This window comes from Anser brachyrhynchus (genome assembly GCF_964034855.1).
Source record: "Anser brachyrhynchus genome assembly, chromosome: Z".
Classification (NCBI taxonomy): domain Eukaryota; kingdom Metazoa; phylum Chordata; class Aves; order Anseriformes; family Anatidae; genus Anser; species Anser brachyrhynchus.
The window spans coordinates 24,591,807-24,616,732 of record NC_137697.1 but is presented as its reverse complement, the minus strand read 5'-3'; the positions used below and the strand labels follow the sequence as shown (position 1 = coordinate 24,616,732).

Sequence of the window (24,926 nt, the reverse complement as noted above, 5' to 3'; positions counted from 1 at the left end):
ATGGCAGGCGTCCTGTCAATCAGGAGTGCATTTTAGTAAACAAATCATAACCTTTTATTCCCTATTACCCAATGCCTGATCACCTCCCCTGTTTCTTCATTGGCTGAGTACTACAGGTTCACAAGCTACTCAATGCTCCTCTATACCATATATGTACAATTTTTCTTTTTTTCAACCCTTTAATTTCTCCTTTCTTATGTTTTGAGAACTTGTGATCTTTGTTTTACTGATCCCAAACTGCTCTACCTGTTTTTCTCAAGCTTCTACCTTATTTTGGAACAGTGAGGCCTTCTACTGTCCACTTATCTACTTAGCATTTCTCCTTATTATGACTACACAACTACCATGGAACACAGAAAAGTAATTCTCTACTGCAAAAACACAACTTTGTTTCTCACACTTAGTAGTCTGATCTTCTATGATGAGATAGTGGTGGATCACCCCCTTGGTGCATGAAGGGAAGGTGGTTGATGTAATCTTCCAGGATTTTAGTAAGAACTTTTCATCCTTCTGGACAAATTGTCTAACTGTGAGATAAGCAGGATCACACTACGCTGGGTGATGAACTGGCTTGAGCTCAAAGGACTGTAGTAAATAGGGTTACGTCTGACTGGTGGACAATCACCAGCAGGGGTCAGTTCTAGGGCCAGTCCTATTAAACATTTTTATGAGGACTGCATCCTCATCAAGTTTGATACTAAACTGAGAGGTGCTGTTGATTCCCTGGAGGGACAAGAGGCCTTGCAAAGAGATCTAGATAGATTGAGTACTGGGTAATTAGCAAATACTTGGAGTTCAACAAAGGTAAATGTCAGGTTCTGTACCTGGGATGGAGTAACGCCAGACTCAGGTACAGACTGAGATGAGCGACTGGAGAACAGCTCAGCAGAAAGAGCTCTGGGTGTGCTGGTCAACAGCAGGCTCATCATGAGGCAGCAGTGTTCCCTGTCAGCCAAGAGGGCAAACTGCATTTTAGGATCTGTTAAATAAGACAGAGCCAGCTGGCCAAAAGAGGTGTTTCTTTTGCTATATTTAGTATTGGTGCAGCCTCACCTTGAATATTGTGTGTGGTGCTGGGCTCTACAACTTAAAAAAGATGTTAAGGCCCTTCAAAGTGTCCAGGGAAGGCAACAAAGCTGGTAAAAGAGGTGAAAGGCAAGTCTTATAAGGAGAGACTGAGGGCACTTGGACAGTCTAGTCTGGAGACAAGGAGGCTAAGAGGCAACCACATTGCTCCTTACACCTTCCTAAGGAAGGGAAATGGAGAGGAAGTTGCTGGTCTCCTTGGTAACCAATAACTGGACACAGGGGAATGGAAAGAGAGGTAGCTCTTCCAAGTGAAGTTCAGACTAGGTAAAAGGAAAAATTTATTTACCATGAGGGTGGTCAAACCCTGGAACAGGTTTCCTAGAGAGATGGTTGGTGCCCCATGTCTGTCAGTGTTCAAGAGACATTTGGACAATGCCCACAATAACATGCTATAAGTTTTGGTTAACCCTGAAGAAGTCAGGCAGCTGGGCTAGGTGATCCTTTACCCTGAACTATTCTATTCTACGTTCTCTTTCTAAGAAGCTCCTGATCTGCTGAGCTAGATAATTGTACTGATCATTTTGTTTTCCAGGGAAAAAAAAAAAAAAAAAAAAAGGAGCCCTGAGATAAATGGCTGTAAAAATCAGTAGTGTGTAAACTAAAGATGTATTTGCAGAAGTGATTGGCTTTCTGAATTCCATCTCTTTCACCACTATATCCTAACTGGGCTAACAGATGTAAAGGTTATTGCCCTGGATAAATAAACTTGCCGCAGTGTTTTTTTAATCCTTCCAGCCTAGTGAAAATGTTTTATGCCAAAGCCAATGTTCACACCTGAAGTCCCTGAAGTCTTTCATAACAACCTGTTCAGGGGGCATTTTTTGTCTTGGCATATTGTTCTGCACCTATTTCACTTGTCCTTGAGGTATCCCTGCCAATGTCTTTTAGAGCCTGGCTGTTTCTGAAACACTTTTCTTCCTAGTCTGGGACACCCTTTCCTATCTATCAGCCTTTGCTTGCAGAGCCCTATCTAATTTGTTAGAAAGTATGGGGAGACATGGGTATTGACTTATGTTGCATTCAGACAAATAGCCCTCTTACTTCACTTGGCCTGCAGACCTCAGCTGTATCCAGGTAACAGCTTTATGCACAGCTATTGTCTGCTTCCACTGGGAGAGTAGATAGGGATGTGCTTGGGCACATTGATATGCTCATAGAGAAGCTCTGGAAGTGTTGGCTAGATGAGTGGACAGTGAGGTGGATTGAAAATTGACTGAATGTCAGGTCACAGACGGTTGTGATCCCTCACAGAGTCTAGTTGCTGGCCTGTTGCTAGCTATCTGTGTCCCCCAGGGGTCTGTACTGAGGCCAGTATTGTTTAACTTAATTCATCTATAACTTGGATGAAGGGTCAGAGTGCCTCCTCAGTAAGTTTGCTGGTGATACAAAACTGGGATGCATAGCTGACAGCCCAAAGTGCTGTGCTGCCATTCAGAAGGATCTCGATGGGCTGGAGAGGTGGGCAGAGAGGAACCTCTTGAAATTCAACAAAGGCAGGTGCAGGGTCCTTCACCTGGGAAAGAAACCCCCCACACACCAGTAGAGGATGGGGGCTGACCTGCTGAAAAGTAGCTCTGCAGAGAAGAGAGTCCTGGTGGACAGCTGGCTAACCATGAGCCAGTGATGTGTCCTTGTGGCCAAGAAGACCAATGCTGTCCTGGGGTGCATTAGGGTGAGCACAGCCAGCAGGTTGAGGGAGTAGATCCTCCCCCTACTCAGCCATGATGAGGCCTAACCTGGAGTATTTTGTCCAGTTCTGGGTCTCCCAGTACATGAGAAACTTGGAGCTCCTGAGGAGGGTCTAGCAAAGAGCTACTAAAATGATTAATGGACTGGAACATCTTTCATATGAGGAAAGGCTGAGGGAGCCTGGGAAGAGAAGGATCAGTGTGTAAGTATCTGAAGGGAGGATGTGAAAAGGATGGGGCCAAACTCTTCTCAGTGGTGCCCAGTGATAGGACAAGAGGCAATAGACACAAACTGAAGCACAGGAAGTTCCATCTGAATATGAGGAAAAGGTTTTTTACTGTGAGGGTGGCTGAGCACTGGAATAGGCTGCCCAGAGAGGTTGTGGAGTCTCCTTTCCTAGAGATATTCAAAAGCCATCTGGACACAGTCCTGGGTAATGTGCTCTAGGGGACCCTGCTTGAGCAGGGGGGTTGAACTAGATGATCTCCAGAGGTCCCTTCCAACCTCATCCATTTTATAATTCTGTGATTCTTTGCACACCCCAGCAGGAAGGTGAAGAAGCAACAAAACACCCCAAAGCCATCCCCTCTCTGGGCTGACAAAGGACCGGGGGCCTTCCGCTGAGCTTGCTCCAATGTATCCCTGTCTTCTGTGTTACTGAGGGTCCAAAACTGGACACAGCAATCCAGAGGATGTCACAAGTGCCACATGAATAGTAGGAGAGGATAATTTCCCTAGACCTACTGTTTTCACCCTTAACAATACATCCAAGGATGTGGATGGGCTTCTTTGCTGAAATGCTGTTTCTCAGAAGATCAGCACTCAGGCTGTACTGCAACACAGGGTAGTCATGAAAATCATTTACTGCAGTTTGTCTGGATCAGTGAGGAGCACAAATGCTGAAACAGTCAAAGATATTTTGCCTAATAATATATATTTTAATTGATTTTGTCTCTTTGGTTTAGAAACAGGGACTGTAAACCTGTGGAGACATAACACTTTCACATTTGCTTTTCCCCTATTGGCTTTTATGTGAAGGAACAGGTAGCACTGTCACTCTGTTAACACTGCTCAAGATGCCACAGCTTGAAATGTTCTTTATCCTGCAAAAACCGTCTGTGTCTTGCAACACCACTACTAAAGAAATTCTCCCAATAGGCAAACTGAATTGAATGTTCTGTGGCTGGTGGCTGTATCTCTGTGATAGCTGATCCCTTGGGACCAAGCCTTCTTCTACTTCCTCCTAACTTCTGGCTCTTTCACAGCCTGGTTACCAGGGCATCTCTGCATGCTGTGAAACTTGAAACCTAGCAATAAAAAAATGGAGATTTCATAGAAAATATTCTTCAGAAACCTTAGTGCAGTCAGAGCTGGTACTTAAATGTCGTAAGGCTCCCTGGGTTAGAGGGAGGTCTACCACACTGCTATAGTAGCACTTGGAGCATCAAAGACTGAAGGTCAGGAGTTTCTTGTCATGGTATGGGCAGGCAGAGGATTTGACTGAGCTGGAGAAGCTACACCTGTGTTCAGCATAATTAAGACTTCCCAAAAGTGAGTCTGGAGCATGAATAGACCCGGTCTCAGGTCTGTCCTCCAGAGGTCACTGCATACCCACTGCTGAGACAACTGCGAAGTTGTTTTGCAATAGCATCATGCTAACACTGAATGCAGGCTGAAGGTTCTTTGTCTATAAACAATGTTTATACCTCGTTCCTGTTTGCTCAGCGACAAATAAAAATTTCATGTATTTTTCATAGACAGATTCTGTGTAACTGTGAGAGCAAGACCTTAGCAAATATTTTGTTTTGACTTAGCTTCTCTGAGTCAGGGGAAAAAAAAATAGGACTCCAGGTCATTCTGCTTTTTAAAGGTGGACCTTGAACTCTAAGTTAGAATAAAACTCACAGAATTTTGAATTTCAGATTTTCTCCTACCTTAAGCTGATCTGCAGTTTCAAAGATGTCTGACAATATCTGTGAAGCTGGCAATGACTACAATAATTTTAGGGGAAGATCTTAATTGTTTGGTAATACTTAAAAGTGGTTGGAAAAAAAATGTTAATATTACCTTTGAAAGAACAGTTTCAACATTTGGATTGAACCTAAGACTGAATTTTAACAAACAGGTCTGTGAAATGCTATCCCCCACTTAATGGCAATGTCATTATATTTAATAATGAATTTAATTTTCAGATGGTTGTTTAAGTGCTTATCTGCATTACTGGAGTACAAGGGGTGAAGGGAAATATGATGCTTCCTCTCCTGTGGCAATGTTTTAGAAGCAGTGTTTCTAAACTACTGAACTGAGCTTTAGGAAAAAATGCCTAGTTCATGCTCCTGTCATTAGTCTGTTTTAAATTTGTACTAAAGGAGAAAATACAAGCTCATAGCCAGCTAAGGGACTCATGGTGTTTGGTTTAATGCCTCCTTGAGTGATGACCTAATGAAGCCCATGCTGTGGCTACTGTGCTTGGTGGGACTCGGCACACAGTGCTCAGAGAGGCTGTGTGCACTCTCTTTTCCCTAGTCCTGGGATTGAAGCTTCGCAATCTCTCAACCTGAGCCTGGTCAAACCCTAGACATGTGGCAAGGTGCCCATTCTAAACAGACAGATTCACTAACAGAAATATCACAGAATCACAGAATCGTCTAGGCTGGAAGAGACCTCCAAGATCACCCAGTCCAACCTCTGACCCAACACCAACAAGTCCTCCACTAAACCACATCACTAAGTTCAACATCCAAATATCTCCTAAAGACCTCCAGGGGTGGTGACTCTACCACTTCCCTGGGCAGCCCATTCCAATGCCTAACAACCCTTTCAGTAAAGAAGTTTTTCCTAATATCCAAACTAAACCTCCCCTGGCACAACTTTAGCCCATTCCCCCTCGTCCTGTCACCAGGCACGTGGCAGAATAGACCAAACCCTACCTCACTACAGCCTCCTTTAAGGTATCTATAGAGTGCGAAAAGGTTGCCTCGAGCCACCTCTTCTCCAGGCTGAACAATCCCAGCTCCCTCAGCCGCTCCTCATAAGACTTGTTCTCCAGACCCCGCACCAGCTTTGTTGTCCTTCTGTGGACTCTCTCGAGCACCTCCATGTCCTTCTTGTAGCGAGGGGCCCAAAACTGAACACAGTACTCGAGGTGCGGCCTCACCAGAGCCGAGTACAGGGGGACAATCACTTCCCTAGACCTGCTGGCCACACTGCTTCTTATACAAGCCAGGATGCTGTTGGCCTTCTTGGCCACCTGAGCACACTGCTGGCTCATATTCAGCCGACTATCAACCAGTATTCCCAGGTCCTTCTCTGCCAGGCATCTTTCCAACCACTCATCTCCCAGCCCGTAGCACTGCTTGGGGTTGTTACGCACCAGGTGCAGGACCCGGCACTTGGCCTTGTTGAACTTCATACAGTTGACCTCAGCCCATTGGTCCAGCCTATCCAGATCCTCCTGCAGAGCCTTCCTACCCTTGAGCAGATCGACACACGCACCTAACTTGGTGTCATCTGCAAACTTACTGAGGGTGCACTCGATCCCCTCATCCAGGTCATCAATAAAGATATTGAAGAGGACTGGCCCCAGTACTGAGCCCTGGGGGACTCCACTAGTGACCGGCCTCCAACTGGATTTGACTCCATTCACCACAACTCTTTGGGCCTGGCTATCCAGCCAGTTTCTAACCCAACAAAGTGTACGCCAGTCCAAGCCACGAGCAGCCAGTTTCTTGAGGAGAATGTTGTGGGAAACGGTGTGAAAAGCCTTACTGAAGTCAAGGTAGACCACATCCACAGTCTTTCCCTCGTTCACTGAGAGTGTCACTTTGAGCCCTGTGTGGAGAGCTGAGGCACATAAATTTCAGGGGCTTACTCAAAAATTGTCAGAAAATAAATAGCTGACCTCAAGCTTGGCCTCAAGGACAAGGTGTGACTTTTTTGGATTCTGCCTCTCTAAAATTGCCATGGACTTTAACTGGGAATGAAATTCAGGCCTTCTCTGATGTAAGGTAAAATGATGTCAAGGAAGTAATAAAACCCCCTAGTTGCTGATTTTCTTTAGAGTATAAAAGAACATGAATGTATAAGGAAAGACAGAGTCTTGGAAAAAAAAAATATAGATATATATACACACACACTTAGCTACAGCCACTGTACCTAAGTATATATATATATATACACACCTAATTGTATATTTTATATATATATATATTATATATATATATATTACCTAATAGCAAAAGTTCACTTTGGAATCTGTCATGCTTAATTATCAGCCAAAACTAAATCCATGGAAATTTATGCCTGCTATTCAAGCTATTGGCATTTTCCACTGTCTGTGAGGTGTGTATAGTAAGAAGCAGATTAATCTCAGAGTGAACTGATGTTTCAAAAGCTGCTCTGTCCTGAGCTGAGTAATCACAGAAACCTAAGAAATTACCTGGTGATCTTACTGTGCCATGTAACAGAAGTTTTCTTAGGAGCTGTAATTACAATATAGCAATTGAAGACAGAGGTGGCTGTTTTTTTCCGTACTAATTTATTAGTTTAATCTGTAATTTTGAAAGATTCCCCACTGAACTTTAATAGTTGGCCAACTTCCAAAATACCTCATCCAAAGCAGAGTAAAATTTCATTATGTTAAGCCATGAGGCGGCATGGTCTTTGAAGATAACAGGTTTTCAGGAGCTCCAGAAAGACCTGAGTGAAAAGATGTGATGCCAAGCTCCCAGAGAATTAGACCTGTGTCAGCAAGGACCAAGGTGGTCTGCAAGGTGGTGCAGGAGGGGGCTCCTTCTCTCTATCCTGACCACTGTATCTCTTTGCAATCCATTCCTGGCTTAAACATTTTAGGAAATCAGTTGTTGTTGTTTCATGGGAGAGCAGTGAAAGACAGGATGGAGCATGCCCTCTCAGCCCTAATCACTTATTCTCATGTTCGGGTGTCCTTTTCTTACTTCTCTTCCTTGCCAGCAATACCTGTGCCTGTAGGACAGTCATGACTGGGGAGATATAGTCTGTGGAGCAAGGAACACAACCCAACACAAGTCTAATAAACCTGGCAAAGGAGAGAGGCTCGCTGAAGAGGGATATAGCAGTTTTCCCTCCCCCAGACATTATAACATTGAGTCAAAAAACACCTACGAATGTATTCATGGCACATTAACATGAAAGTTAATGAGGATCTATTTGAGAGGTCTCATGTTGATTAATGCTAGTGCACAAACCCATATGCTCTGAAAAAATGATAAGCTTGAGGAAAGCCCTTATTTCACCCATACTTTCCAGCTAGGCTCTTTGTATTTGCCTTCTTTTCTAGCATAGAAAAGAGACCTCATGAGGCACAAAACATCACAGCTCCAATTCAGCTAAACATTCAACACTTGCTTAATTTTAAATATTTTAAAATACTTCTGTTGAAATCCAGCCTCTATTTTAATTGCTTCTGGAGGAATGTTTCCCTGTAATAGTAACATACAGTGCAGTGAAAATTCCAGGAAAAAAAAAAAAAGCCTAAGAGCAATGCTATGCAACAGAGATCTTCATAAGTATTGCCAGTTGTTACTGACATACAGTATTGTTTTATTTTAATGGATACAGGCTAACATTACATTGGTTTTATTACTTTTGATTGGATTCTTGTGTGTATATATGGGTATATATGACTATATATATGGTACCTATTCTTTGAAAAAAAAATGAGTTTGTGCCAAAGCTCTTGGATGCTGATACTGAAGAAGGTGACACGATTATTTTTAAAGATTATTGTTATTTCATTTTCCTATTTCTCTATGGACAAGTTTTTCCACAATTAATTATGCATTCCTAGGGTATGCAACATTATGTGCTGTCAGATCTGTCAGAAAACAAACACCAAAAAAAACAACTGTTTTAGCACATACTACATTTTGTACCTAACCCAGCAACAGGTGATCCAGACTCAGCTGCACAAGAAAAAACTATGAATGAGATTGTGAGTGTCAGGATTCTGTCATCACTACAGGTGTAGCTGGGAACATAAAAAAGGAAATGCAGAAGATCCCCATAAATAGCACAGAACTCCTCTGGACACATTGGAAGATTTTATTCCTAAAGCTAAAGTTTGCAGAACTTGTTTCTCTAATGCTTATATTGTAGAATTTTTGTGACAGTGTCATTTTTCCAAGTAAGCTCCATCTTAAAACTATGAATGCTGGAGGTTTTTGTAGAAACGCAAACTCCTCCAGTTACAGAGCACAGCAAATTGATAACTTATGCTCTGAACAAAGATATTTTTTAAAGGGAGCTTTAAGTGTCCTTAACAGAATAAATTAAAGACAGAAAATAAAAAGCAGCATATCAGGAGGATAAGAATATATTTTGAGCAACTCAGAGAAAATGGACAGAAGTGTGTCTAAACCAGTTCTCCTTACGGATTGTTATTGTAAGGCTCACAGAAGTTAGTGAGGTGCACAGGCATATCAGAGAATAGAATTTGTTGTACTATAAAAAATAATAAATAAGATGAAGCAGGAAGCATTCAAAAGGTGAAGGGACTGACACATATTTTCATATTAATTGTATGAACTTTTTGTTTGGTGCTGTTACCAGAAGTCTTGTGAAGTACTTTCCACCATGGCCTCTCAGGGCTATAGCCTGAACATAGGTATACAGAAACCTAAAACTAAAGCAGTGGGATTGTATCTGCAATATTAGCAGGAATGTAAATGTGCTGAACCATGGTCAAGCCACAGGCCTTTGGGACTGGAAAAAATACAGAATTATTGAGATAATGGGTTTCTAAAAGTTTCTTGTAATTTTGAAAATACTGTGAAAGAAGACCCTTGTCTTATTTCCATGCTTTTTACAGAAACTGTGTTTCTGCAATTCTGCAGTGCAGAATACTTCAGTGTTAAATTAAAAATACACCAAATATACTAATGTCACAGTAAATAAGTTATAACTGACTAATAAATTTGTGTGCAATTGGACATTTTTGATCACTTACAGGACACTTCGTATCCCTAGCAAGAGTGGAGCATGTAACCTGTTTTTACTTTTTTTTCTATTTAGTATCCTTTTAACAAGAACAAAGTAGTATAATAGGGAATTAGCAATAGCTACATGCTGGTTATGCAATGTACACTTACTGCAGCTAGAATTAAAAATTAAAAAGGAATTAATCTAAATATTCTAGTACTAGATCACCATAGCTGTTTTTATGTCTGTTTTACAAATGGGTAAGAAGTGAGACAGATAGGTTGTTAGTACTTTTACACAAAATCAAAGCAAGACTATGAAAATGAGTTTCTAATTGACTTTATCCCTCTACTTTAAGATACTTATAGGGCTAATTAAATGGGAAGATATGTGTATACATCTATATTAACACAGCTGGGAATATGAACGTTGAATGAAGTCAGGAAAGTGATTGTTTTGACACCTAGCTAGCTAGCAAGTGGTGATTTTTTGTAAATCTAACATAAGTCTATACAGCAAATTCTGGGAGTTTTGTGTGACCAGCCTTGTATCTGGATGTTGATTCAACTTCAGCAAAGAGCACAGGAGTTTTTATCTGTCCACAAGTTGAGAAATACTCTTTTAGGAAGTATATGCAACTGCAGAAGCAGAAGGAATGAGAAACAAGTTCTGAGAAAGAAAAGCATTTTCATAAGAAAATGTTAGACTTTTAATTTATCAAGAATCTGTTTACCAAGAATCGTATATAAAATTGAAGAAAAAAAAGTAGCATCAAATTATTCATGTTGTTTTTCTATTGCACATCTTGCCATAGCAGACACACATTAAACAAAGAAAATAGGGCAGTCTCACTGATTTCTTGAAAATGTGGTAGAAGGAACACAGCCAACATATAGTTTATATGGGTTTAGCAATGTTTGGACAATATATATTTATATATATATATAAACATCTGCATAGCCCTAAGTCACCAATTTTCTTTAATTTTACAACTACAAGGGCTTTTAAAAATTTTGGCTACCAGACCGGATTATAAAACATCACTAATTGCAGTGACCTAGCTGACTTACATGGTGCACATGTCTTCATCTGCTAATTTTGTTTAAATACAGGCAAGGTGACCAGTCTTCTAAAACACATTTACTGAAGTGACGGCCCACTCTTGTTCTCCCTTCTGTGGCCTGGGGCAAGAGCCATGCTACATGGGCAAAACTGCACACATCTTAGAGCCTGAAAGGAGCATAAGAACTTTCTTCTGATGTCAGCAGGCAGATTTTCTAAAGATCTGGGACTGCCTCCAACAGTCACCTTGCTTCTTCCAAAGGATGATATGGAATTTGGAAGAATGGTTTGAAGAAGCAACATCCATGAACCCTTTTCTGTTACATGTGTAGCATTGTCACTAGAAATTCATTGTCTGGAAAGAGGCAACAGATGTCTCCATGACTAGCCATGAATGAGTGTGTTGCAGGTTTGGGTTGAATCATTCAACAACTGGTTGATTAAGGACATAACTTTTAATGTGTTTTCCACTAGTATTTTCTGAATTACATTGGTCCCTAGGGTGGAAATCCTAAGGTAATATAGTGATGAAAGCAAACTATATACACGTAGGTATCTATTACGGGATAGGCAATATAATGCAACATTAAAAACCAGTGCTTAAGTGGGGAGGCACAGAAGCAAGAGTAGGATAAAAATTGCAGTGGTATGTAAATGCCACAGAAGTGATTAATAAAATGCTTACTCTCACAAACAAGAAAAGCAAGTTTCAACATTGCACTTATCAGCAGTTCAATCTCCAATTGGTGGGGCCTATGAAAGAAATCATTATTAATATCAAAAGATCTTACTGTAGGACAAACAAACAGTAGTTCCACTTTATCACAGGATTTTCTTCTAAGGTTTCTGGGTGAACTGTGGGAAATTTCCTTCTTTGCTTCTTACTTCACCCCTGGTTAATGGCCTATCAGTAATGCTATTTCTAGCAGTGTCAGTCATCAGTAGATGAATGAAAATGGATGTCATGTCAGTAGGGAATGGAATGGATGTCATACCAACTCCTGATACAGAAATCTCTTATAATCTCTGAATAGAAATTAGGCATGCTTAGTTTACTATATTCAAATATATGTTACATTGGTCCAGGTCAAATTCAGTTTGACTTCAGATTCTGTTTGGGCACTGAGACTGAGATTCGCAGGCAACTGTGTTCTCTGCCCTCTGTTCTCTTCACCTGTTAAATGCATAGTGAAAAGTGTTGTTTAAATGTTGATAGTTATCTATGGTAGCTGAACTGCTTTGCTTGTGCTAAGCCTTCTCTCTGACCAGATTATTATGAGTTCGGAAATTTATTCCACTCATCAGTCTGATTTCCATCTTCTTGAGATGCACTGTAGAACCTAGAATTCCCCTGCAAATTATTTTCACCTAATAATTCTAATTTCTGAACATAAACAGTTACACTGTATCACCACATGCTGTTATATAACTTTGCTGCATTCTTCTGAAACAGTTCTGCACATATGCTCATATCACACATAATTGGTCTACATTTTAGTTAAATGAACCCTGTTTACCAGCACAAGTTTCGTCCATTTCAGAATGAAAGGTGAATGAAGCTCATGATTTGTCAAATTCTGTTTCTCTAAGGATATAAGTAGAATGTAAATATTTTTTAAACACTTATCCTTATGGGCAGCTTTTGCTCCACTCGCCAGTTTAGACAAATTTTTAAATGTCAGTTGAATGCTCTTAGTACATCTTTTCATATTGCAGTGTAGCATGTGTTGCCATATTCTAGCTAATATTCTAGCTACTATCTTGGATTCTTTTTTTTTGTTTTCAAAGACGTTCTTGTCCTCCAGTTAAATTGACTACCCCTCTGTCCAAGGTATTGGTGTCCAAAACAGGTTTTCAGTCTTGCTACAGAAATGAAACAAAATTATTGTGTTTTGTAACCTTTTTACCTAGTTTTCTCTCCTAAGGACTTAGTTCTTCTGGTGCTGGTATACAGAAGAGTGAGATGAGTAAAATTAAAACCAGCTGTATCCCCAGGTTGTCACAATCCCTGCTCTCCATTCCTTCTGAAAGAATGGCTTTCCCCCAGCTCCGAAGGAAATAATTGGACTTCCCATAAATTCCACTTCACTGGCCAGAGAGTCATTCCTGTACTAAAAAAGCCCTCCAGAATGCCAGTAAACAAAACAAATAAACTTCTCTTCATGCAGTTTCTCTCTTGTGTTGAGTGAGCTCTTTTCAAAGGTCTTTAGCCACTCACCATCTTCTTTCAGGGCTCACCCAGTGAGACAGTGTTTCTCTAGAACAAAGAATAGAAGGATTTATATGAACAGTTGTCTTTCTTTTCTGGCACTGGTACTAACACCCTTTTGGTCAACACACCCAATGGCACTATGCAACCATAATCAGGTTAGAAAGTGACTGGAGAGTGAAGCTGAGGGCAACTGTGTTATCCCAACAGCTGTGGGGGTTGGGGGGTTGGAAGCAGGAGGCAGGCAAAAAGAAGAACACACTTTTTTCTTGAAAAATGTTTGTAAAAATGCTTCTGTGTTTGACAGTTTCTAAACCGAAAGCTTAATTTAAAGGCCCAGTATACCCTCATATAGCATGTAACTACACATTTCCTTAAGAGAAAACTAAACAATTTTACTGAACTAATAAAATTTCTCTTGGGAATAAAGTGACAAAAAACTGTTTTACCTCAGGAAACCACAGTTTGGTCTTGGCTGGGTGATGGCCTGAGCTCACAAGGGATTCAGATGTAAACTATAATGTATCCTTTTCTGAATACACCATCTCCATTGGATACATGGATCGAGCTAGAGAGGAGAAAACTTGCAATGGAGAAAGATTAGTTTCATGTAATAAAAAAAGCAGTTTTCTGGAGGAATAATGCATAGCCTTTTCATCTTAAAGAAGTATGTTTCCTGTATGAAATGAGTATGGGCATATACTGACAGATCTTTATGAAAATACGCAGTGTTGCTGCCCACTAAGATTGGATGTGCTCCTTTACTATACTTAGTAGCCTTATCTGGTTTATACTGCATAAAGTTTACTAGATTCTCCAATACCCACAAAACTAAGGAAGATTTTAAAATTTGAATTACCTAATATTAATTTTGGTAATATGAGATCTTCACTGGCATCTTTGTTCCCTGCTCAACACACTTCTCATCAGGCTTCAATGACAACAGCTAAAACTATCTCTTCCTGCATGTAAAGACCGCATGTTCCTTCTGTTTTACATGATGTGTTTCACAAGGTGTTACATGGCTAGGATCCATCAATTTTTTTCACTGAAGAACTGACAATTTACCTCTCACAGACAGGAATGACTCAAGAATGGAAGAAGATTTTTATGGATGTCAGGTTTTGTTTTTGATAACATCCTCAGTGTTTACTTAAAGAAATTTATTTAAAGCAATTTGTTTATTTAGTTGTTTTGGTAACTTTCAACTAAAATATGAATATTGAAGACTTCCTTTTCTAATGTTTTTGTTGTTGCTGTTGAATAAACCTATATCAGTCATTTGCAATGTGAGTCTACCATTATCATTACAATGGCTCCCACATCAGTCCAGGGATAACCCCTGAAATTTTTAGTGATGAATTCTAACTAAAATGTAGTTGCATGGAAAATTCTGTCCTGTGGTACCATGAGACAGTAAACAACATGGGATATTTTAATTTGCTTGGCTTGCATATACATTCTCTGCTTTCAGGTGGTAAAGACCCCTTCTTCCTTTGTAAGTGCTTTTAATAAGCTTTTAAAAGTCAGGCACAGCTTCCTCTTTTTTTTCTTTTTCTTTTTTTTTTCTTTTTTTTTTCAATAACCTGTATATGCTGTATATAGTTATTTTATTTAGAACTTACTCAATCACTACCTAAGCAGCCATACACATAGAAACAAAGAGATCGCACAACATTGTCACCCTATGAGAAAGCCTGAAGCCTCGACATTTTCTCTATGTACTCTGGCTGTGTAAAGAATGTATGCTGTTGTCTTCTTATCAAGTTCATATTTGCATTAATTTGGTGTAATGTGAGTGAACAGCAAAAAAACTTTGGCTCAGAAGAGCTTATCCAGCCAAGGAACTCAAGGCTGGCCTTGAGCAGCCCAGTGATCTGCATGCACCCTGACACAAACCCTCATCATACCTTGCAAACAAGCCAAGCAGAGCTGCAGGCTCCCATTCTCCCTGGAAGAAATGATCAGGACAGCCACAATGACACTCTCTGGGACTTGGAGAACTGTGATTAACACCTTATCTATGTGCTGGGCTGATCCTGCTTTGCATACAGGGCCTGAGCCTGCTGCACTCTCCCGGTGACCACACATGCAGGTGGGTGCCCTTCCTCCAGGACTCCACTGCTGGCAGGACGTCCCACCGCTAGGCCTAGATGAGGGAGTCATCAGACGATTTGCTGCTCTCTGAGCCTGGCTTTCCAGCGACTCATCTTCACCTCAGTTATGCTCCCAATTCCCCAGTTACAGCAATTAAATAAAACTGACCATAGTGAGGGCAGAAGTTTCAGTTCCTGGGCCGTTCCCTCCATCTGTGGGAGACGAGGTCAAGCACCTCGAGTCTGCATCACCCTGGGAACCTTTCTGGGTGAGGGGATAAATGCAGCAGACCTGCCTGAATACTTTCCTTTCAGCTTTTCTTTATCCCATTGCTAGTCCAGTCTCTAGTGTTTCCAAGCAGGACCCCCATCTTATAAGACAGAAGAGCTGCCTTCACACCACATTTCTAAAAAGCACCCAGGAGACTGTCGACAGGTATCCAGCCCCTTGATTCTCCTTCCCACCCCAGTGGTGCTGTCCCCTTCCCTCACCTCCTCCCCAGCCCCTCCAGACCCCACAGCAAGTCCCCACTCACCCCTCCTTACAGCACCACACAGCCCCATGCAGCCCCCAGAACCTCTCCAGCCGCCCTGCAGCCCCTAGAGACCTCCTAAACACCCCCCATCCGCCCCATGGGCAGCAGCCCTTCAGCCCCACGCCGGCCCCCGCGTGCGACCACCTCCACCCCCCGGCCCCCCATCCCCTCCATCCCCCGCAGAGCCCCATCACCGCCCGAAATGGCGGCGGCAAGGGTTAACGGCGGGGCCGGCGGGCACATGACAGCGCCGGCACGGCCCGGCCGGGCTCCGCGGGGAGCTGCTCGCTGCAGGCGGGGGAGGCGGGAGGTGAGCGCGGCGGGGCGTGCGCGGCCCGGCCGGGCCCCGTCCCGCCTGCCCCCGGCCCCCCGGCGGGGGCTCGGCCCCACCGCCGCCGCCGCCGGGAGAGGTTGAGTCGGCAGCTCCCGGCCCCCGCGTCAGAGCCGGGCGGGAGTGGGGGGGGGGGGGGGGGGGGGGGGAAGTTGTTGGGGGAGAAAAAGCAAAACAAATGCGGCGGCGGCGGTGAAGTTACTTGGCCGTTACTCACCGCGCTGACCAGCCCGCATGCCGTGGAGATGAGGGCGCAGCGCCGTCTGGCAGGACGGCACAGCCAGCCAGACAGCCTCCCGGGAGAGACGGGTCATCCCGCGGGTGAATAAGCGGAGATAGGTACCGGTCGGGGGAGGCGGCGGCGGGCGGCGGGCGAGCTTGACCCGCCGGCGGCGCGGAGCAGAGCGGGGGCAGCGGGGACGGCGGGGCGCGGGGGGCGAGGCGAGGACCCGATGCAGAGACCCCCGCGGCGGGGGCTGGTCCGGGGCCGGGCGTCCCGCGGACAGTGCCCGGCGAGGTGACAGCTCTGCCTTGTCTGAGGGCCTGCGTGCGGCCGGTCACCGCGGCTCCTTGGGCTTCGCGGCTTTCAGCCGTGCCCTCTTCTCCTCAGAGCCCCGGTCGGGTTTTGGCCCGGGCTGAGGCTGCTCCAGTTTCAGCGGTGAGGCGTGTGGGTGAGATACGGGTGGTGGTGGGCATTTGATGGGATATCTGCCCGTGGCAGCGCGTGGTGGCGGCAGCGGGGTATCAGGGCAGGTGCCTCTGGCCCTGTGGCTGCTGTCCCTGCCTCCCATGGGGACACCGTCGGTCGCTCCCCGTCTCCTGCTCATGCTCACACCTGCTGCAGCTATCAGCAGCAGTTCCGAAAGCACGCCTCAGACAGTGCTCGCTGCTCCCAGGTTGTGCTGGGTTTCTCTGTCAGCTCGCCTGAAGTTTGTAGCTCACCCTAGTGAGAATAACGCTACTCCTGGAAAGCTCCTGCTGTTCGGCTGTAGCAACCACTTGCGGTGGCACAGCCCTGTCACTCTCAGTCCTAGCGGAGAAAAGTCTGAGGAGATCCTAATTACCACCATAAAAACCTGAGGAGATTTTTCTGGCAGAACGGTAAAAATTCTGGGTCCTGTCTACACGAGGATATACATCATCCTGTCTACTGATAACGGCTGCTGTTCTGATGGCAGTCGCAGCAGTACTGGTGGCTGCATTCTGTGCTATGTTTGTACAGTCCCTTGCACAAAGGCATTCCTTTCTGTGACTAATCTTCCCAGGAATTATAGTGATGGAAGTAATAAGTAATTAGTGTATTTATTACATGAGCTCTGAGAAACTCAGTTGTGTTTGGAGGCTGATTGTCTTACAGTGCTGTAGAGGACCTCCTCTTACTTTCATGTGCCTTGCTTATTGATGTCATTTCAAGAACGCTTTCTGCTGACAGTGGAGAACCAGAAACCTGGAGACTGTATGACCCTTCCATCATTTTTCTTGGATGACCACCTGGGCTTAACAAAAATGTGGTATCATCAGGGTACTGCAGTTTGGAATCCAGGCCCCTGTGGTAGTCCGAAAGTGCAGGTGTCGTGACAAGGACACAAATGACCAAAACAGTGGATGCTAATGTAAGGTACTTACTGTTCTCAGTAGTGCATGGCTTCTGAGATGCAGGCTTGCATGGAGAGTAGGGAAAAGATTCTATAAATTGTGTGGAAACTGTATTTTGTAGCTTCAGTTTTGAAGCCTCATCATCTTCCTTTATTGCAGTTGTGGTTCCTGATCTGCGTATTGTTCCAAGCTGAGTTCCAAGCTCTAAGTTTAGTTCTTTTTTCCCTAGTTAAATCTCCTTCCCTTGGAAAGGAAAAGGAAAAGGAACCCATCGTTACCTTTTTTGGTTTCTGAACTGTAGCCAGATACCTGTGCAGAAGGTGTCAAACCAGCACTTCATTTGGTGAGTGTGTATTTTCTAGAAGACAAGTTGTTAAGCCAGTGGCTGTGGAGCTTCTGTCGGGGTGAGTGCTTTTCACAAGCAGCTGTGATACACAGCAGCTTCCAGGGCCCAGTTTCTGTAGACAAGGGGCAGTCAGCAAGGCTGAGGTGGGGCACCCCCTTTCTGGAGCCCTCCTCTGGACCAGTGCCGAGATGGGGCGGGGGGATGCTGGAGAGAGGCCGTCGCTGGTCTTGGTGAGGTGAAGACAGCGCTTGCAGTCCTGCAGCGCATGGTCCAGGTGCACGAAGGGGTGATGCCATGTGTCTGCTGTCATGGTAGCTGCTGTGGAGGTGAGGTAAGGGTCTCCAGTGGAAGAGTATGAGGGAGGGACTGCGTGGTGCATTGTCCTTCAGCCTTTTTTGTTAGTGCTTGATACTTTGATAGTGCTTGATACCTGATGTGAAAAGTGCCCGTGTCTGATAAACACCACCTAATCAAACAGTGAAAGTGTCTCCTGAGCTAGATGAATTACAGCTTCTTAAACTGATGTCTGCAGTGGGCTAATTCAGCACTTACTGAAACCGAACGGCGTATTACCTCTTACTTCAGTGGGTTGAGTGATAAACCAGCACTTTTCAAAACTGCACTGTAAGAGCAGACTATATGTCATACTGTGCTGCAGGCAAAGGCTTGTGAATTCATCTTTTGTTTTCCTTTCTGAAGGATTAGTACTCACATTTTCCAGAGATTCAGCTTGAATTTAAATTTTACTACATGGTTTTCTGAAAGTGAATTTATGAATCATTGTTATGGATTTTGAGTAACTGTGTTGTCATGCTGTTATTGATAGATGCAGAGTCATAGAGCTTTGAGTAATGTCAGTTTACAAAAAGAGACTTCAGAAGCAGTGGATCTAAATGTATTTCCTTTGACATCAGAGCAAGTAGGAAAGGGCACTGTGATGTCTCATTAATGGAGAGAAATATTTCATTGAAAGGTGGCAAGTGCTTGTAAAGTGCTTTGGTACAGCAAAAGAATTTGTCTGGCACAACTGTTTAGTCTCAGGATAGTATTCTTTTCTTTGGTATTTTTGTGTTCTTAATTTATTATATGTAAGTTTCAACTCTTTACAGAATTTCTAAGGGTAAGGTAAATAAGCAACAGTATCTGATGCAATATTCCTACAACTTCTAAGATCAGTATGGTTAGAAGCTTATCATGTCTTTTTACTTTTTTAAGTGTCTAAAATCAGGAGCTATTTATGATGTAAAAGTCATCTAGACTTTTAGAATTTAATTACCATCTGATTGGCTTTTAGTTAGTTACATATGCTTCAGTGCAGTTTAGCCACTCTGACTTTGATATAAGAATGTCATTTTGACGGAAGCTGATACTAAACAAATCAAATTAATGAAAGGGCACTTGTGAACAAGTAAATAATACTAAAAGTACAACAAAATAATAATTCAAAAAAGATGAGAAAAGTAACACTCTCCAAGGTGCTTTAATGTTTTAAAGAAAGAAAGTGCCAATTTTCATGTTAATGTAATGTTACACGTCTTCATGATGGAATCAGAGAGATAAATTGGCAAAGAAATCGTAGAGAAATAACTTGTTTCTGCTTTCATCCATAAAAAGAATAAAGGTTGTTTTGTGTGCAGTTTCAGGTCATTTGGTTCAAAATATGTCTTTACTGGCCTTAAGAAAGAAATTACAGGCCCAGAGGCCTTTTCTTCAAGTGTGAAAAAAACAGCAGTATTCAGTGATAAAAGTGAGGCAAAGACAATATGGAACAGTGTTACTCATTGTAAAATACAGTTACTGTAGGAGAAGAACAGTAAGGAGACCAACCAGCTTTGACCTGGATTTTGCCTGAGCTGGTTGGTCTGTGTAAACTGTGTATACTTCTGTTGATTAAACTAAAGACGCTTTTACTGAGTAAAGCTAATGCGTTTGTCATGTGTAATCTTTTCTTGATTATACTAGTTCTTTTCACAGACAGGGATTACAGACCAGAATGATTGTTATCTGTAGCCGATTTATAGTGCCATGGTATATAGCCTTACCAGCAAAACAACTGCCTTTGTTTGTGTTTCCTTTTCTAAGGAACTAGTCACCTGTGCTAGGACAAGGTACATTCTGCTTTTAAAACAAACTGAGGATTTAAGAACATTCAGATCTGCCTGTCCTTGGTTGAATTGCAAAGAATGATTTGTGCTTCAGCAAGGCATGACAATAAATAATATTGCTTTTAATTGGTGTTCTTTACAATTTTTATTCCCATAATATAAAAATATAACAATAAAAATAGTATTTTAAACACATCTTTTGTGACCAAACCAGTGTGGTTAGAGCATCCCTCTCTTACTAATGTCAGTCATAATATTGCTCTTGTCTTTGAAGGTAATATGCTTAGACCTTTCATTGTTAGTGAGTTTAAACTATAGCGTGTGTATGTGAATATCAATGCTATCTATGCATGTGTACAGTCACTTAGATGGCTTTTACTCTAGTCTGGAGGTGTGATACGAATGCAGTTTTGCAAAATAGGCATATTTGATGTTCTTTTTTTTTTTTTTTTTGGCAGTTCACAGAGGGAGGAAATTGGGACATAGTAATCCAAGAGTTAAGCCTGAAGGTTCTACACAAACTTTGATCATGAATATAGTGATCGTAACTTTACTAGCTTCAATGCTGAAAACCTCATGTGCTGAAGATAAAAGTTATAGTTCAATGTTTTGCTGCAGCAAGGTCATAATACTTAATTAAAACCTCACTGTATACATGAATGAAGACCATAATTGGAGATGAATTTCAGTTTTATTTCTGTCAATTTGGATGTCTGAACAAGTCAATTAGGCACAGAGTCCATGACTGAAAAAACTACTTAAACATGTGCTTAATGTTAAACATACAAACCTAGTGATGAAAGTTGGGCATATGCTATTCAGCTGAGCTGTGGCTGAAATTTCCCCATCTGTGTGATACCTTAGCATAGTGATTTACACTGACAAGTACAGCTTTTGTCTACAAAATCTTTTTTATATCAGGTAATGTTTAGATCTAGTTGATTCTGCTGTGGCATAGGTCATGTCTGAGATGATCACTCAAAACGTTTACCGGTCTTTTCTTCTAAGATTGAAGTAACAGGAAAACTTAAGTGACAAAAGTGTCTTTGTGGAAAGTCAGAGTTCCAAAATTATTGTCATAATCAAAAGATGACCATGAAAATTTGCCACTGTATAATGATATCTAAGTTACGGCATATCTGTAGGTTGACAGTGGGCATCCACTTTTGTAGTTACATTCACAAATACTGTTGCGCTGTGCTTTCTTGTAATAGTTTTCTACAGTGAAGCCCCACCAGTGTTGGAAGGTCCAAAGAGGCATTTCTATGGTTTTGTTTTTTCTTCTCCTTTTTGTTGCGTGTACATCCTTTAGGATGTGAACTGGCATCTCTTTCCTGTTTTGTCTGCATTGGTGTGGTGCTTCCCTGCTGTGTTTGCTTTTCAGCACCATTTTAATTAATAGACCGAGGAGGTGGCAGGAAAAGGGGAGATATCCCTGTTCATCCTAAAAACGATGCCCTATCAGAGAGTCTTTTCACTCCTGGCTGCATTCTTTCAGTTGCTCAGCATTCACTTCATTTCATGGCTGGTTTAGCTAATGTGAAGGCAGCTGACCTTATTCCAAACTTCAGCTTTTGAAGGGGCAGGTTCTCTCCACATTGGAGCTGTGAGTCATTGCTTGGTTTTGTTCTCTCTCCCTGACAGGCCATGTAGCACTTGTACATGGTTGCTTGTAACCGGTGATGTCACCGAGTTAACAGCCACAGGCAGACCTGTCTTTTATGCATTATTTACTAAAACATAAATTATTTTTATTTATATATTTATTTATTTATTTTAACAGGTGTAATACAGAATGGATTACTTACTGACTTTGGATTGATATCAGTCATAGCTGTGGGTCTGTAAAAACACGCTTTGATTTCATTAACTGCTTAAAAATGAATGGGAGGTCATGCAGTATGAGCCATCGGTCAACAGGTATTTCTCATGGACCTGGGATGATCAGTGGACAGCAGATCCCACCTATCAGAGTTCATGCAGGAACTCCCCGCGTATCTTCAGATAGCAGCAGCACAAGCCCAGCTATTGGAAACTTTTCTGCCAGCCTACACTTAAAGATGCCCCTAGGAGGAGGGGTAGCTCCTCAGAGCAACATCATTGACAGTACCATTCACCTTCCCGCTCTAAGTCCCAGAAGACAAGTGGTTACAAATGGGAAGCCTTTATTTGAAGTCCTGCAGCCCCCAGAACTGCCAGCCCCACAATCCTTAAAGCCAAAACAGCAAGAATTTGGAAACACGTTCTCCCCATGCACAGGTAAAGGTAAAACTCCTTTTTATATTGCTTTTAGTAATGGCATTTCTTCTCCAGTATCACATAGCTAGATGGTATTGGTTTCAATAAATCCAGTCTCTTCTTTACGACTATTTTACTACAACAGAGGAGATACTGAAACAGAATGTTTTGCTATTTTCAGCTAAAGTAATTAATCACTTGATTTTTTCCAAGGGCTTTGTAATTTACAGCAGTTGCTCATACTCCTGGAGCTGTCCTAAGATTCTTTATAAACAGTGTGGTCTGACTTTGCTTTCCTAACCTAACTCAACAAATCCAAATAGTTGTTTTGTGCTCTGTAGAGCCAGAATTTTGTGAGTGCTATCAGAAATATTCCATCTTGGATGTATGAGTACAGCTTTCCGTTGGTGACTAACAGCTGCTTACTGATGAAAGCAGCAATGTAGTCATAGATTTTAGAGTGCTTAGGCAGGGCAAGCTGTAAAGCACCTTGGAGCATGTCTCAACCTTAGATTTTCAATTCAATTTCTGGAACCACAGTGTGTGCTGTGGAAAATAATGATGCATAGCTCTTACAAGATTTGGATGCAGATCCTCTTTGGGTAAGTGGTTGTGCATCAGAGATTATTCAGAATTATATCAGATTATATCAGAAATTACTCGATTGTCTGCTCTTCGGTCTATGAAGTTAGAAGAGAATTTTAAGGTTTCAGTAATTATTGGTTCTGGCCAAGCTAAAATCAGGACACTATTTTTGAGGAATTTTGGTACGTAGACCTGAGGATTTAATGGATAGAAAGGAATTAAATGTTTTAAAATACCAGGAAAAGCTTGGATTTATATCTAAGTGCAAGTACAGAAAAGGAGACAGATTTCTTGTTTTATTCCAAGTCTGTTGCTTCTCTCGGTTTTCCTTTTTCCTTCATTACTCTGCTTAGAAAATTTAGTAAGTCCAACCCTCTACAGCAAGGCATGCAGGCTTGAAGCCACCAGTATTTCAGAACAAGTTGAAAGTTAACTGCATGCTTGAGTGCTCTGCTGAGTCAGGCCTGTAGTAGTGCATATACATATTCATTGGGTGACCTCTGAGATTGATCGTCTGTTGCTTGCTTTGCTGTTGGTGGTGGGTGTTATTTACACCATCTAGCTTCAACCTTCTGCTATTGGCAACAAGGAGAGGCGGGCTCCTCACATGAAGAGCTCTGGAGGAAAGTTTTTCTCTGTCACTACAGGTAGAGCTTGGTTCCTGCTCTGTTCGAAATTATTTACTTAAATATAATAGATCCATTCAGGGATCTCTAAAACAACTTACATAGCAGCTGCTCCGCCAGCTGTATGTCTTCCAGAGAGCATCACATGGCGAAGAGAGGGTCACCTAGTTTATTGTCCTTGGCATCTGGGGATTTGGATCTGCTCTGCCTGACCATGGTGTTCCTGTCTGTCATTTCCATCTTTGTTCCTTGGCCCACTCACCTACTGTGTATGTAAAGCAGTCTGCAATTTTGAATCACAGCAAACAGTGATTCTGGTGGAAGGGCTGGCATCAGGGAAGCTTATGTATAAACAGTGCTGGTTAGACATTTTGGAATCAAGTAACTGGAAAGGCAACAGACAGTGACAATTGCAAAATAAATGAAGAATGTAAGGGAAGACATTAGGAGATAAAGAACATGGACGACACTAACATATACACATGTTTGTCTTTCCAAAAGCATGCTTTGGATATTTATTCTGTAATCAGGCAATATAGGATGGCTAGTGAATGGCCGCAGAGCCCTTTACTGTATCCTCTTGTCTACCTTCTTTCTTTTCAGTGCCTTTTCCTTCATCAAGCAGATGTTGAAGTATTTAACTTGTAAAATCAGTTTATCCCACGTGAGAATATGTTGTAGTTTGATTTTTGAGAATTTATAGAATAGTAGGAACTCTACGAAGTGCAAGAAGATAAGTTACCATGGAAGAAGATACTATGGGCTTCAGGTACCATGGACTTCGGATTCTGTTTCTCTTGATTGGGATTAGTAATTCCTCCTGCTTTAATGTTCTTTTTATTAACAGGCCTGCTTAGGAAGTTAAAGATTATGTGTGCTGGGAACATATATACCATAGAAGAACTAAGTCTCATACACTTAGCTGCATCCACATAATTTTCTAAGACACTGATATGCTGCATAAAGTTTATAAATAAGACTATAAACCTCTAAAACTATTTATGTAATTTATGCCTGTGCAGGTCTTTTTTTTGTCCTTTACTAGTGGCTGGTACTTAGAGGGCAATGTGTTTTGATAGGTATTTATTTCAGTTAAAGTTTTTTCTCAGGAAGACAATAGTTTTCCTTTTACAGTTGTCTTGGTATCAGTGTAGAGGTTTGCACTATTCAGAGATGGTTTTTTTGTTTTTCTTTTTTAACTTTAAAATATATGGACTAATACAAGCAGCAAGATACACCAAGAAAAATGACTTTTTGATGTTGGCAAATAGCTTTCCTGCTCTCTTTCAGTAATGGATAAACCATTTTTAAAAAGACCATGAACTTCAGTTTGGGGTAAAGGAAAGAACAGAATATTGTGTGCAAGTATGTGCCTTGTTTTCTATGGAGTTTTTTTTGACAGGAGATGGTGCTGAGTGTAGAAAGAGAACAGTAATAACGTACAGTAAGTGCAACATGCTC

General features: G+C 42.0%; 1 protein-coding gene and 1 long non-coding RNA gene across 14 annotated transcripts in view; one reads left to right on the top strand and one right to left on the bottom strand.

The window, feature by feature from the left end:
- Positions 1-10,434: 10,434 nt before the first annotated feature.
- Positions 10,435-15,774, bottom strand: LOC308185846. The gene is made up of 2 exons (XR_013943788.1): positions 13,456-15,774; positions 10,435-13,054 (listed from the first exon to the last, which is right to left on the bottom strand). It is a non-coding gene; the product is annotated as an uncharacterized lncRNA (long non-coding RNA).
- Positions 15,775-16,119: 345 nt separating this feature from the next.
- Positions 16,120-24,926, top strand: part of GLIS3 (GLIS family zinc finger 3) — a 191,938-nt gene continuing 183,131 nt past the window's right edge. For 7 of the 13 annotated variants that reach the window (XM_080574415.1, XM_080574425.1, XM_080574424.1 and 4 more), the window contains exons 1-2: positions 16,148-16,308; positions 21,800-22,281. In XM_080574415.1, the coding sequence (XP_080430541.1) occupies positions 21,897-22,281 (385 nt within the window). In that variant the 5' untranslated portion in view covers positions 16,148-16,308; positions 21,800-21,896. The other 6 variants (XM_080574422.1, XM_080574419.1, XM_080574420.1 and 3 more) reach the window with 6 other exon arrangements.